Source organism: Fundulus heteroclitus, chromosome 5, assembly GCF_011125445.2.
Source record: "Fundulus heteroclitus isolate FHET01 chromosome 5, MU-UCD_Fhet_4.1, whole genome shotgun sequence".
In the NCBI taxonomy this organism is placed as follows: Eukaryota; Metazoa; Chordata; class Actinopteri; order Cyprinodontiformes; family Fundulidae; genus Fundulus; species Fundulus heteroclitus.
The window spans coordinates 10,451,742-10,466,521 of record NC_046365.1 but is presented as its reverse complement, the minus strand read 5'-3'; the positions used below and the strand labels follow the sequence as shown (position 1 = coordinate 10,466,521).

At 42.3% G+C, this 14,780-nt stretch overlaps 1 protein-coding gene across 6 annotated transcripts in view; it reads right to left on the bottom strand.

Moving 5' to 3' along the window:
- Nucleotides 1-5,992: 5,992 nt before the first annotated feature.
- kdm4c (lysine (K)-specific demethylase 4C) overlaps nucleotides 5,993-14,780 on the bottom strand; it is a 43,001-nt gene continuing 34,213 nt past the window's right edge. For 4 of the 6 annotated variants that reach the window (XM_036136863.1, XM_036136860.1, XM_036136862.1 and 1 more), the window contains exons 18-22: nucleotides 12,285-12,479; nucleotides 10,642-10,812; nucleotides 9,432-9,551; nucleotides 7,386-7,478; nucleotides 5,993-7,283 (exon numbers count right to left, since the gene is read on the bottom strand). In XM_036136863.1, the coding sequence (XP_035992756.1) occupies nucleotides 7,116-7,283; nucleotides 7,386-7,478; nucleotides 9,432-9,551; nucleotides 10,642-10,812; nucleotides 12,285-12,479 (747 nt within the window). In that variant the 3' untranslated portion in view covers nucleotides 5,993-7,115. The remainder of the gene's footprint in view (nucleotides 7,284-7,385; nucleotides 7,479-9,431; nucleotides 9,552-10,641; nucleotides 10,813-12,284; nucleotides 12,480-14,780) is intronic. The other 2 variants (XM_036136864.1, XM_036136865.1) reach the window with 2 other exon arrangements.

The window sequence follows — 14,780 nt, the reverse complement described above, 5'->3', positions numbered from 1 at the left end:
AAGCGGACCCAGTGAGGCATGAACTCCTGCTTCGCCTTTAACCCACAAGGATAAACATCGTGGGGAAAACGCATAAATACTGACGGTAAAGCATTCTTTTTAAAGATGGAGGAAGAGGAATGAGGGGTCTATGCTGAAGCTCCCAATGCAAGACCCTAAAAATGATAATTAAAAGTACGCACCGGCATTACCCTGTGACTAAATTGAGCATGTGCGCCTGAATTGAGCGCAAGGCGAAACAATCCATTGCTCTTCTGTTTCTTTGTGCCTCCTTAGAGGAATGTCCCGTTTGACACACATGAAAATATCCAGCACCACCATCACATGCTGACAGTTTCTCAACAAATGTGATCTTTCCAGCATCTGGCTTATCACAGTCCTGCGACTCTTAGGCGAATTGAGAACTACAACATGAAGCTTGCTGTTTTCATGTTTGGGATAACCATAAATAAAAAAAAATATTCTGATAATTTTTATGACTTTAAGTGACAAACCTTAATAAAAAAAGAAACAAAATTTAAAGGAAAGCCAGTTCATAGGGTGGGTCTCGGTACCAAGTGGGTGGGCCTGTAGCCAGCCAGGCCCACCCATAGCTACGCCCCTGGAGAGCAGGGTCCCTGGGAAGGCTGCAAGTTCTCTGGTTTGAATCCCACAGACTGCCACTCTGGGTCCCTGAGCAAGACCCTTATCCCCCGGACAGCTGCCAAACCCTTCCCTCAGCAGGGTTTAAAGCAGAGGACCGATTTCACTGAGATTTTAAAAAGTTGCAACAACAAATAAAGGTGATTATTATTCCGGCTTCTTGCTGGAGCTAGATCACCGCCGATCATTTTCAGCCCAGCAGCAGGTTTCCAGGGTGACTCCCAACCACATTTGCAGCTCCTGTCACTGAACGACGCAGCAAGCGAAGTCATGAAAAATTCACATCGGAGTCTCAGGTGTCAGCATCCGTGATACGCTGACAAGAAGGATTTCTGATCCCTTCCTTCACACAACAACCTTGTAAAAGGTTCATAATGTGACACAAAAGAAGTCTCTGGCACTGTGGTGGGAGAGTACAACAGCCAAGCTGCCTGTTTCAGTGTGTCCACACGCGTGATATCCAACCTGGTCCTGTTTCACAGGTGAAATATTGACACAACGTGACGTTTATCAGAGGGGAGCGAGACAGCGGGAACCAAGTAGTTTGCAGCTTGTTTCCGTTTGGTGCAGATATTTCAAACAACGTTGCTCATTCTCCTGATTGCAGGTCAGTAAGGCTCAGCACCAGGTTAAGATTTTTTAGAAGTCGCTCTTTGCTCGTTTCAGTTCATGTCTTGGTTTTGCACGGAGCTTTTCCAAAGTAAAACTTTCTTAATTTTGTCATGCGACTTGTTATTGTTTTTTTTGTTTGTTTTTTTAATCTGGATTCGATGTGATAGACCGACTCAAAACAAGAGCGTGATCACAAACTGAAAGAAAAAGAAATTTAGGCTGCACGCGATCTGCATATGGAACGCTTTAAAAAAGACAAAGAAACTGACTTTAGTTTAATTATTACTTCTTTATTTATGACTACAAAAGGAAACACTCTTCTGACCATGAAGGCCTCCTTCAGGTGAAGCAGCATTGAAGTACAATCTGTTCCACAGTCTGCACTCTTCAGGTATATTGCCCTGTTGGTTAATCCAAGACTAGATCAGCACGGTTAAAATATGGCTATGATTTTTACATTTTTCAAAGAACAGAGCCAATATAATAATTTAGTTTCCAATCGTTCCAAATGCTAATAGTGTTATTTGAAGAATAAATATATTTTCTTCAAAGGGACATATTCCTTTAAATCTTTACTTTTCACATTGAAATCATTCAGTTGCGGTCTATATAAAGTGGAACTACAATCCTTTGGTCTGAATTTCTCATTATTGTTGCCCCACAGGCCTTCCTTTGCCTCCATTTCTGAGGTTTGTCTAAGAGCAGCTCATTTTGGTGCTGTCTCTTTAAATGCAAATGAGGCTCTTCACCAAGTTTCTGCATATCTAAGTTTTTCATTGGAGCTTGATTCGGGCCTGAGGAGAAACTAAGTGCGGCCTTCGTAGTTTAACGTCTGGTCCGGGGGACACTCAGTAAGCAGCTCTCTGAAGACCTGAGGGGTCTGCAGGGTACAACCTTGAGAGCCAACTAAAAAGAAATGGGTTTCAGCCCAAGCAAATTTAGTGATTTATGACCAATTGCAGAATTTTTTAAATAAATCCTCTTAGAAACAGGAAGCCGGTGAAGTGACTTAAGAACTGGTGTGATATGATCCATTTGCCTGCTGTTGCTCAGGATTCTTGACATCAGCGTATTTTAAATAAGCTGCAGAGGCATAATAGAATTTATTTTTAGAGAGAGAGAGACCAGTAATGGCGCAGTTCAAGTAATTAATCCACCTGAAATAAAGGCGTTCACCAGTTTTGTTTTGTTTTTTTGTCCTGTTTCGACAAAAAAATTTAATCAAATAAAATGATATCATGGCAGTGTTTTTAAGATGATGGAAAGCTGATTTATTAACAGACTTTATGTGATTGACAGTCGTCTGGTCCATTAGACTCAACGGAGTCTAGTCAGACGCTGATTTTGATCCTCACACTGTTGGGACCAAAACCAATACTTTCTGTCACGTCTGCATTTTGCTGGAGGAAATTCTAACCCGTCCACTCACTGATGTTATGGATGCACTGACTCAGTGGGTCTTTAGTCCTGCGGTGACGCAAGGATATAAAGTTGTGTGTCATCAGCATACATGTGATAAGAGAGGTGCGGTGCTCTATGATCTGAGCTGGAGGAATCATATAGATGTTTGATAAAGGTGGCCCCATAATGGACATAACGGTGCTTCCCTCTGTGTTGTGAGCCTTTGATGAGACATTATCCATATCTACCATATCTATTCACTAGGCATGTATCCTGCCCCCTTCACAGGGATGCCCCTAAATAAAATCCAGCGCTGCAAATGGCCCTCTGAAGGCACCTTATTGGTAAATGCAGTCCCCGTTTGGGCATTTTAATTTCTGTTGAAGTTTTCCTTTTGTATTGGGACATAAAAAGTACAGTGTAATGTGAAAAGTAGAGGGCCTGAAAAAGAACAGGAGAAAGATGCAGGAGCTGCACTTTTCTGGTGATTATTTATCATGTTTTTCTAAATCTGGTTTAGTTTCATATTCAACAAAAGACCAAAATAAAGCTATGTCAGCACATCCACAGGTTAGAGAATCTGCAGCACACAAAGTTGTCCTGGGATCAGTCTCCATAAAAAGCCGTTGGTAGGACCTGGGACACCACGGGGACCCTGTTGGAGGGGAAAATAATTGTTATCAATAAGATCTGATATTTGTAAGAATTAAGATCAAATTTCTATGTCTTATTTTAAGGTGGTCAGAAGGATCAGTTGGTTTTAGCCGTCACGTTAGCAAAAATAAACCCACATTAAATTTTGGTAGAGAAAATATAAATTTGTGGGAATGGTTTACTGTCACTTTCTTATCACAAACATGTAGTCAGGTTTTTTTTTCCCACCAGTGTCTCTAGGTTTATTAGCAATCCGTCCAAGTACTACTGAGAGACTCCCCTCAGGAAAACACTCTAACAGGGACTAGTTCACTTTATAATTGTTCTGTCTCTTACTTGGTTTCTTTTTTTCACCTGACATTCATACAGTGCAAAAGGGATCCCCATCTCAAAGCTCTGATTTCCCAGGCTATTCAAATGCAGCATGAAAAACCCCCAACTTTACGAAAAGCTAAGGTGGCCAGGTGTTCTTTAACAGAATGCTTATTGGTAGAGAGAGAACCTTGTTAAAATAGAAGTACGTTTTCGTAAATGGTGCATGACTTCAGGCGAATGGAAAACATCGTGTTTAATGCAGCGTAAACAGAGGACCTTCTCATAAAGGTAATCATGTGAGGTGCTGCTCAGTTCATGTCCTAAAGAGAACCGATAAACACCAGCCGGGAAACAATAAAGCCAAACTCTACAACAACAGCTCGGCGTAAAGCTGAGGATGAGAGCGCTGGATCCAAACCACCGCACAGCTTCCTGCCTTCCTCGCTTCATAATTTCACATTTTTCCCCATCACTAATCATAAAATGCCTTTGAAAAGCTAATTATATCCCATCATTTCACTCCCTTTCTTGCTATTCCAGGGTTTAGACTCCAAGCGTTTGACTTTATGTTGGGAAGTTTAATGAGCATTCCTGCCTCACAGGGCCTCTGGTCCTGCACTTCTTTCGGTCTCATTAAATCCATATTAGAAAACAGATTCAGGCTGTGGCGGAGAGCTGGAACTGATGCTCTCTGATGTTTGACTTTTCATTGTGAAATTGCCGCGAATGAGCCTCCAGTGACTCCACGAAGCTGCGGAGGGAGATGCTTTCTTATATATACCTACTAACTGCTTGTGACACCCTGGTGACCAAGACCATCAAGTCTTTGCTAGAATGACCACAGAGTGCTGCGCATCGCTGGGGAGATGCCGTATTTTAGTCCGCTCTTCTTTGCAGAATTGTTCTAATTAAGGCCTGTTTAAAGGTAACGATGCGGCATAATTAGATTCAAGTGCAGACTTTGACTAGGCCTGACCAAAAGCTTCATTATTTTTGTCCTTTTTTAGCCAATCAGAGGCGGACCTTTTGAGCACTGCCTTAAGCTTAGCATAATATTTTAGATAGCGAGTCGAATTCAAAAGGCCAGACATTTGGTGCCACTGTTGCCTTGAAGCAAGAAGGCCCTGGATTTTGAGTCCCAGCCTGGGGCCTTTCTGCATGGACTTTGCATGTTCTCCTTGTGCATGTGTGGGTTCTCTCCAGGTACTCCGGACTCTAAAATGCCCTTAGGTGGGAATGTGTGCGTGTTTCTCTGTGTTGCCCTGTGATGGACTGGCAACCTGTCCATGGTCTACCCTGCCTCTCGCCCAATGACTGCTGAATATAGCTGAACCAGTGACAGATGAGCGGGTATAGATGACGGATGAAGCTAAATTCATGGTGCCGAGGTCCTGAAGCTACACAGCAGCCCCAGGCCATCACACTGTGGGCTTGGGGTGTCCGACTATCAGCGTGATGCATATTTCTTCTGAGTTTTAAGCCAGATGTAACCGAACACACGTCTTCCAGAAAGTTCCACTTTTGTTTTGTCTGTTTCACGTACTCTTCCCAAAGGTCTTGAAGAAATCCCGGTTGTTTGTTGGCAAATGAGAGACGGTCTTTATTCCCAGCAGAGGTCCAGCCCTCTGAACTCTCCCATGGACGCCAGTTTTGATCCGTCTCTCTCTCTCTGACTGTTCGATCCTGAACACTGACCCTAACCGAAGTGAGCCAGGTCTGCAGAGCTCCAGATGGTCTTCTGTGACCTCCTCCTGAATGAGTCATGATGCGCACAGAATCCTGACCATTTTAAATGCAGTAAAACCAATAAGGGAGTAACTCATGGCCTAGCTCCTTCCTAGTAAAATGTTATTGCCCCAAAACCTTCATTACATCATTGGCAATTCATTACGGTATGCTTAAGCACCAAATATTTCTTTGAAAATGTAATAACCATAGCAGAAATATAATAACGCATAACCAGGACAGCAATTTGTTGGAAATTAAAGATTTTTTTTGAGCAGTTGGCTCATTATAAAAAAAATCTATAAAAAAAAAACAGACAATGTCTTGGTTTCTATCTTCAGTCATTCAAGGATATGACTATGGTTCGAGTATTGTTCATTAGCTTTGATGTGCAAGTTCATCATTTCAGCAACGGATAAATATTACTGAAACAGTTACATTAGGTTCTTAGCTCACTAAGTGGAATGTGCTAGAATCCAGAAAGAGAACAGTGGTTATGCGATCGACATGTATAATGTAAAATGGCCAAAATTATTACATAACCACCAACACAGCAGGTCTATCATGACATCACTTAAAGGGTAAAAATAATAATTGCACTTCCCATCTGCTGAGCAGCATGCATAAAAAAACGGTGTATAAATAATGCTTTAAGGAAATACTTTAATAACCATTTCAATGTGATGTCCAACATCCAATGTTTGCGTTTAGTTTCAGAAACAGTTTTTCCCCAAACTCGCATCTCAAAAATTCATGTCTATTCCCTGATTCCTAAAATTACTCATTTATTTTCCGATGGATCCGATGGAGTCTGACATAATCAACATTTCAGTTAAAGAACAAAAATAAACTTGCAATTCTCATTTTTCTTTACAGCAGTTGGCAATACTTTACCTATATCAAGCCAAAAATAATAATAATAAATACAAATTTTAAATAATTTCAACACTGGGTTTGATTTAACAGAGCAACAGTAGCATTTCACGTTGATGGGAGGCCAAGTCCAACACAGAGCCGTGGCTTCCTGTCCGAATATTTTCCAGAGGACGCAATTAACATGCAGTTCGTTTTTTTTGGGGGGGGGGGGGGTAGAGTTGATGTATTCTAGTCGATAAAGAAAATTCATTTTTTTAAAAACAGCAGAGAGGAAGCCATTGTGGTGTGCTTGGACTTGGCCGGACAGAAGCAGTTAGGAGACGCTGTTGAACATGCAGTGAAGACATAATGGAGGAGGATATTACAAGCAGAGTACATAAACATCTAAAATCAAAACTGAAAGCTCAACAAGCCAAGTCAACCCAAAACCCTACCCAAAAAAAAACAGCCAAAAATGGGCTCTTAAAAGAAAAAGAAAAATCCCCTCTGAATTTTTAATGTACAAAGACATGATTAGTGATTTCTAAAAAGGGTTCTGTGTGTTTTCCCTGACGGAGGCAGAAAAGCCCCCTGTTGGCCTCCTCTACGTGAGTCCGACCAGACTTCTTCTGCAACCTGCAGACACGCCGCCCACTCGCTCATCACGGGAATAAAATGTACAGCCGCTCGCACATCGACGTCCACCCAACCGGGATTCTGTTTCATCGCTTCTTGTTATCGTTGCACAGGGATTCTGTGTGGGCCGCAGCTGTTCGGATGGATGGAAGCAGATCCTGAAGACTCACACACAAGCATACAATCACACAGAAGGGGGGGGAAAAAAGCACAGCTCTCTCTCATCCACTGTTAATTCAGTGCATTCGTTGGCCATTGATCTTTTCTCCATGACTTCATTTCCCTTTGTGGCTGCGGTGCTCCCATGTGCTTTTGGCAGTCGTACGGAGGCCTGGCAGGGCCACATAGTCATTCTGGAAGCGTGAGTTCGGTGTCCTCTGTCTTTTCCTCTCCCCCTGCGTGGTGAAGAAGGCATCCTGAAAGCGCATGCTTGAGGCCGTCGACTACAAATCAAGACACGAGAGAAAGCAAGTGAGTAAAAGGTTCCACTTGGCTCATTCGCCCAAAAGGGCGTCCAACCAGTAGCACGGTTCACTCATACTTACTAGTCTGCGCTTCACCTTTCTAGGAAGATCTTCATCTAGAGTGTAGATATCTTCTCTTTTAGCCAGCACCTGAGATCCATCTTCAAACTCCACCTTGGGAAAAAAAAATATTCAGGGAGTAAAAATCGTTGATTTATAAAGAGCTTTACACCCAAGTCAGACCAAAGCGTAAAACACTGAGATAACACGCTAAAGGATCACGGAAAACAAAATAATTTACACAAAAACTCTTAAAAGTTCAGATAAATCAGGAGGGGCAAGGTCCGTAAAGAGATTTAAAAACGATCAGTAAAAGGAAGCCAATGTAAAGAATATAAAGCCAGGGGATGTGCGCCCGTCGGTAGACCAAGCTGAAAACCACTGATCTTGACCACAGAGTCAATTTCATTTTTAAATGAAAAATCTAAAAATTACCCCTACATTTTTTAGATTCTATAGATTACAACTCAAAGCACTGAGATCTGTAATGAGGTTGCCAACAAATAAAATACATTCAGTGGTTTTATTCATTTAAAAACTAAAGAAAACCTGGCCAAACCACTGTTTGACAGCAGCAATGCAATCCAGTGGAGAATGGAGAGCATCACTGCAATCTGGCTTCAGAGACAAGTAGATCTGTATGTCAACTGCATAGCGGCAGAAATAAGGAAGGAAGGAAGGAAGGAAGGAAGGAAGGAAAAAAGAAAAAGAAAGAAAGAAAGAAAAAAGGTAGGGAGAGAGGAAGACAGAGAAGGAAGGAAGGAAGGAAGGCAGGAAGGCAGGAAGGAAGGAAGGAAGGAAGGAAGGAAGGAAGGAAAGAAAGGAAGGAAGGAAGAGAAAGTAGGAACAAAGAAAGGCAGAGAAAGTGGGAACAAAGAAAGGGAGAAAGGCAGAGAAAGTAGGAAGGAAGGAAGGAAAAAAGAAAGAAAGAAAGAAAGAAAGAAAGAAAGAAAGAAAGAAAGAAAGAAAGAAAGAAAAAGTAGGGAGGACGGAAGGGAGGGAGAAAGGCAGAGAAAGTAGGAAGGAAGGAAGGAAGGAAGGAAGGAAGGAAGGAAGGAAGGAAGGAAGGAAGCGGGACACAAGTGGGATACAAGGATGTAAGTGCTTTAGAAGCTAGAGTAGATGTACACTTCCATGATACACATAAAAATAATGTAAACAAATCTAATTCTAAGATATTGCAGTGCAGATAGTTGGGATTCAGTGCCTGTGAAAACAGATACATTTAAGGTGGATCAGCAGTGGCTGTCGTTTGTACACACTGTGGAAGCACATCTACCCTATCAGCACCTTCCAGTTGGAAGTCTGGTACAAGGACGGAGCAATAAGGCCTGATCAGCTGACCTTGGTGAGCTGCTCGGAGGTTTGTACTAGATCCCAAGGCAGGCATGCAACATTGTGACATAAGTGCAAACACCCAGTTTCCTCCTTAGAAAATGCAACTTTTGGAAGGGAGGGCAGGGCTGAAACTGTGCCAAATTTAAACCCACCTTGAAAATGGAAAATTCTTGTTAAAGCTTAGAAAAAAAAAAAGACCAATTCTGACCCATGTCCAGCTGAGAGAGTGCGTCACAGAGGCATTTGTGCATAACTAATGCTTGACGCCCAGCACGACTAAATAAAGCTTTAAGTGGAAGCCCTGAGACCCTGAGCAAAGTGAATAATTCAGTGTCTTTGAATAATGCAGATTGGCACCTCCTTTTCATCATCCTCTGCTTCTCACTCTTTTCTTTTCTTGACCTATTTTCCATCACCGTTCCTCCTCCTGCCTTTTGCTCTGTACACGCCGTTTCTTTCCTCCCCACCATCATCTCTAATCTCCCCTCCAGTCACCACCGCATCGCCTTCCCAAATGATCTCCTTCCGTTTCTCGCTCCTCCTCTCAGGACGGAGACCGAGGGGACCGTGTCAACCTCAGATTCTCACGACGACTTGGATGTCGGGGGAGTTCAACAGGTCCAGTCCTTCGCTGTGACCTACAACTCTTTTTAGAAGCTTTTTCAACAACCTTTGAAAAACCGCTGCAGACTCGGGCTTTTGTGACGCATGCTGTGTGTTTATGTGTACCTGGTACATGTAGGAAACGTTGGATCCCAGGTATTTAGCACCATAGAAAAGCCCGTCAGGCCATTTAACTTGGACAGCTTCTCCGACTTCAGGAGGGCCGAGGTTCACACAGTCTCTGCTCTGAAAGCACAAAAAGAAGTCATTTGTCAAGGTCTTCTAATGATTGTAGAGTTGAAACATGCTTTTTAAATATTCAGCTTTCTAATCAGTTGTCTGAGCAGCCAAATAATCAGAGTACTTTTGCCGTGTAAGGTTGGAAACCGTATACGGCAGCTCTTCTGCCAGCTTTATTGGCTGATTTGACAAAGGCCCTTTTTGGGTAACCACAAGCTTAAATATCATGAAATGTTAAAATGTACTTTATTTTGAAAAACCAACACTGCCTTCTACTTCCTGTCTGGCTGCGTAGCTGGCTAGCGGCTACTACTGCGCGTTGCGCTTCTCTCAGGGGGAAGGAAAATTAGAGACGATGGTCCCGTGTTGCTCATTTAGCGTGTTTGTTGCTATATTTCGTGACTTTTAGTGATTTTTTCTTTGTTTTAATTGGGACTTTATTGAAAGCACCAGTCGTCCTGGAATCACTGTATAGGGCATTACTCAAATGACGTCAAATTACTAAATTTAGACGCATGCGTCGCGGCCAAACAGAGCGGTAACATTTACAGTTTACTTGTTTGAGTCAAATAGTGAACAGATCTGTCCTGAATATCACGTCAACAGACAACAATCCGGTAACAACAAAACACCGCTGCTGCGTTGGCATCTGCTGGAGTGACTAGCAATATGGTGATCATGATCATGGAGGGAGTTATTTTTTTTCCATTGATTTTCCAAAACCCTGGAGGATTGCAGAGACATGTCAGTGTTGGATACGAGCTTGTAAGGGAGGACTTTACTGGAGAATCTGACCAAAGACACCTAAATGTCCATGCCCCATTTTCCAGTGTGTTGTGTTTACATTTATAAATTGCTGCACGGGGAACCTTGGAAAGTTTTGACTTTGCTCATCATGTTTAGTTTCCTCTCAGTATACTAACAAGAAGCCCCAGTACCAAACCGTCTGCAAAAAGGTTTCTAACAAATGAAGATCCTTCAACAGGATATTTTTGGTGTAAAGGATAAAACCATTTTCAAGAGGTCATATCAGATCTATAAAGATCCCCAACTCTCAGAACTGAGAGGTGTAGCGTCTGATTGATGAAACTCTCACCACGATATCCTCGGGGTAGGTATCATTAGAGAAAGACCCGTCGTCGAACATGACCTCGTAGAAGGTCTGCGAGGTGATCTCGGTGACTTTGGAGCTGTAGTAGCGCAGGTTCTTGTGTTTGGAGATCACCGTCTGGCCCAGTGAGACAGGAGGTTGCCACAATCGCTGGTTCTAGCAGAGGCAGGAAGTAGAACGTTGTGGTCAATCAAAATGGGAGGACAGAGAGCGAAGCTGAGTGCATTACTTTCATCAAGAAACAGCGCTCTTTCATATCAGTCTTGTTCCTATCTGTTCAATCCATTGTGTTGTTACGTTAAGCTGGCATTAACCCACATAAACAGAAGCAACTGCTGCTTTCTTCAACCAAGCTTGAATATCTCTTTATATAAACCATAGTCTATGCCTAAATGATCAGCCCAAACTGGGTTTTCAAGTCATGGAGAAAGTTTAAGTTCATCAGGATATTAAGAAATAAATACTTTGCAATTTAAACAAGCTGTTACAATTATGTATTGCAACTTCAGATAAATCACATGCGACATATCAGTTTGTTATTATTCATTCAACAAAAAGTAAGACAAGATGCACAGTTTGCATGAAAATCCCCCCAGACTTCTTTCTGAAGGACTGACAGTGTCATAAGCAGCTATTTGCTGCTCGTCAGTGACTGTGAGCGGCTCTCTATAAAGACCCTCCACACTATTTGAACTCCGTCACTTGGCAAGGAGAACACAACTTTTTTTCACTTTCTTTCTATAGCAGCTTTTTTTCTTGCCAGTATCCCATGAAACTAATGGTTTTCCTGTCAACGGACAATCCCACCTGAGCTGTGGATCTCTGCAGCTGCTCTGGAGTTAACATAGGCCTCTTGGCTGATTCTCTGAATAACCTATCTCTAGAGTAGAATCATATAAAACCCAATTTATCTCATTTTTAGAGCAACATAATGTCAAACTATGTGTATAAATAGGTGCTCTGGCCCCCTTTTCTAAGACTGCATCATTGCCTGATACTACATTTTAGTATCATGCAGTTATTTGGCATTGCTGTGAGTTTTTGACCGGGAAAAATATTCCCTCTGTGCTGCATGGTAGGGACGGATGCAGGAGGATCATTCTCCCCGCCAGGCTGGTGGGTTTGGGTGGACAGCCACGTCCGGGTACGGCTACCCTTTCCATGTTCTGGAAGATGGACTGAGCCGTGCTCCATGAGACTTACAAAGCTTGGGATTTATGGCTTTGTTGAAGCTAGTTGCTGTAATGGGAGAGACTGAGGACAATCTCAAGGCTAGGGAAAAGGCACCATCTACCAACCTATGCAAGTGCGTTTTGAATTTGGTCAAAATAAATTGAAAATTGTGCTTTGTGTTGATGTATTAAGCTCCTCCTGACCTGATAACAACCCAAGTCAAAGGTTGTGACGTCCTGGTAGAATATCATAACCAACCCTAACCCTAAACCCAGACATGAATGCTGACTTTACACCTAGACTTGGCAGACGGTGTTGCTGCCACGTGGCCAACATTGTACATTGTAGTCCCGTCAGATTCAGCCTTTAAGTACAAGATTGTCAAAACTCCTGTTTCTTTCTGAACACAGCCTGCATTCTCATCCGCTGCAGGGAACCTCTCTCCTATGACTTACAGCAGACGAACTCCGCGACTGGTGTCTGTGGCAGGTGACTGACACGACATACGGCCAATCGTCTGGCTCCATGACAACCCCGGCAGCATGGGCACAGGTCACGTGAAAGGAGGTGGGACAGCGGCCACACGAGCACTGGATACAAGCTCCCGCCTGCCACTTCCCCGCGCAGCGGCTGCGGCAATAGATGCATTTCTGTGAACACATACAGACGATACCGAGCCGTCAGTCCCACAGTCCCAGACTCCTCGCGTCATTTGCACAGCAGAAGAATCAGACCAGGGAAGCTGTTTCGCTTCCTAGCGTGCTTGCACAGGCTAGGAATCTTCTTTCGTCACTGAAATCTTCCAACGGCGACGTGATTTCAACAACAAAAGCAACAGCAGACAACACTCAGAAATAGCGACAGAAGCACGGAGCAACATGGGACTGTAGGAGCCTGATTAAGACGCTGCCATAGTCGCAGTTGTCCTAAAAGGAAATTGGCGTCTGTAGAGTTGCACATTTTTCAAGATGTATATGCACCGTAATCTGAAGCGGAGGGACAAAAGCGCACAGATAAAAACAACATGATCCCAAGTTCTTCAGTAGTTGCCAGGAGACCACAGGACTTAATGACTAAAGCTTTCTTAGCTAAAATGCAGCTCGTCATCATTCAGGCTTTCAGGAATTTTGTTTGTATTTGATGATGGCTACTTTAATAATAGACAAAATAAAAATATTGGGGTATGACAAATACTTGAATCCCTACAACATGCCAATTTGAAAAGCCATACATGACATGTACCACAGATTTAAAAGCACCCAAACCAGAGCTTTACGGCTGCACGAGGTTAGGAAAACATACAAACCGATAATATCAGTGAATGTTGTGATAGTGATGTGACTTACGACAAATACAGAAATAACTAAAAAGGTAGTTTGTCTTTCTGCTCTGGGCTCACTGAAGTATTGATGTGAATCTTTTCTGTTCAATAGATGAACAATATGAGTGAGCCATTATATGTGATTTTATGTATAAAAATTAAATTGCATATAGCTTATATAAAATCGATTTTCTAGTGCGATGAATTATGCTAATTTAGCTGTTTAATTTAAAAATGTATCAGAGTCAGGTTGTGTGCATCGCAAAAAAATTATTACATCTTGATAGTGCTCAGTTAATGAAAATGGGTAAAATTTGCAGGTTAATACGAAAGCATCCAATGACTGAAAGATGTCAGTTAACAGATTCAAATTATTGCATTGGTTTAACACAAAGAGGGACCAAATAATATCAATCAGATTATAGCAGAGCTTAAAGATTTTCACAACGAACTAGTGCTGCCATGAGCCGGGTGTGATTGGGCTTTGTTTTCCTTCTGGGCTATATAACCAACGCATGTAGAGTCCAATACACCAGCTCTGTCAGGCATTCATGCAACAAACATTTTTTTTTGGGCTTATCCTGCAGCTTTTTGCACCAAACAACCCATGGAGTCGACTTTCTCCCCACTGTGGCATCGGCCGCTGTCTCTCCCACAGATCCGCTCCTCGTTCTCCTCTTGAGTAGAGAAAAAAAAATGACGACATCCTCCTATTATAACCCTAGACATTTGCTGCTCCTCTTTCACAGGCCTCCCATCTCACTCAATTTCTTTGAAACACCCATCTGTGCTCTACTTTTCACTTCACTTACCTGCTCTGCCTTCCCTCTTGCGGTGTGGTAATGTAATTTATGCATTAAAGTAATTCCCTGGAAAGTCATTTTGAACCATCTGTAAATGCTATTTGGGTTTTGGTTTTTTTTTTCTGCATTGGATCACCAGAGAATGCAAGTGAAGTGAAAAAGGAATTAGCTGATGTGAAAATAGTAATTTGCCCCATGACAGATTGCTTCTGGTTTTACTTCTTTGTCGCTCTTGAATGTGTCAGATCGTCAAATTGATTTTAATATCTGACAAAATATTTAAAAAGCAGCTTATGAGGATTTAATTTATTAAAAGGGGAAAAAAAAGCTACCAAACCAACCTCTCTTGGTACTTAATGAATTAACTGTGCAAAGAAACCCATTTTAGTTCAATTTCCTTGACGTCAAGCTGACATTCAGACATGGCGGTGCGTGATGGGTCGGCTTTGCTGCTTCAGGACCTGGACGACCTGCATTAATTGACGGAATTAGAAAATGTGCTCTGCAGGATCTGCCGTCTGTTCATGACCTTAAACTCAAATGTCCACAAGTCGTTCAAGACATTGAACTCGAGCCCTCTAGTAGGTTCACCTCTAGATTGCTAAAAAACAAAAATAAATAAATGAATGAAGGTTTTGGAGCAGCCTATTCAGAAATATCCAGGTGCAGTGGCATGTTTAAAAACCCTCCATTGCAGCTGAATTAAAACAATTCGTCCAATTCATGTAATGTGACGTAAAACACTCACTGCCGGTGATCGGATAATGCTTGATCCCAGTTATTAAATCCCAGTTATTAAATTCCCTTATTAGGCAATGACTCTTTTA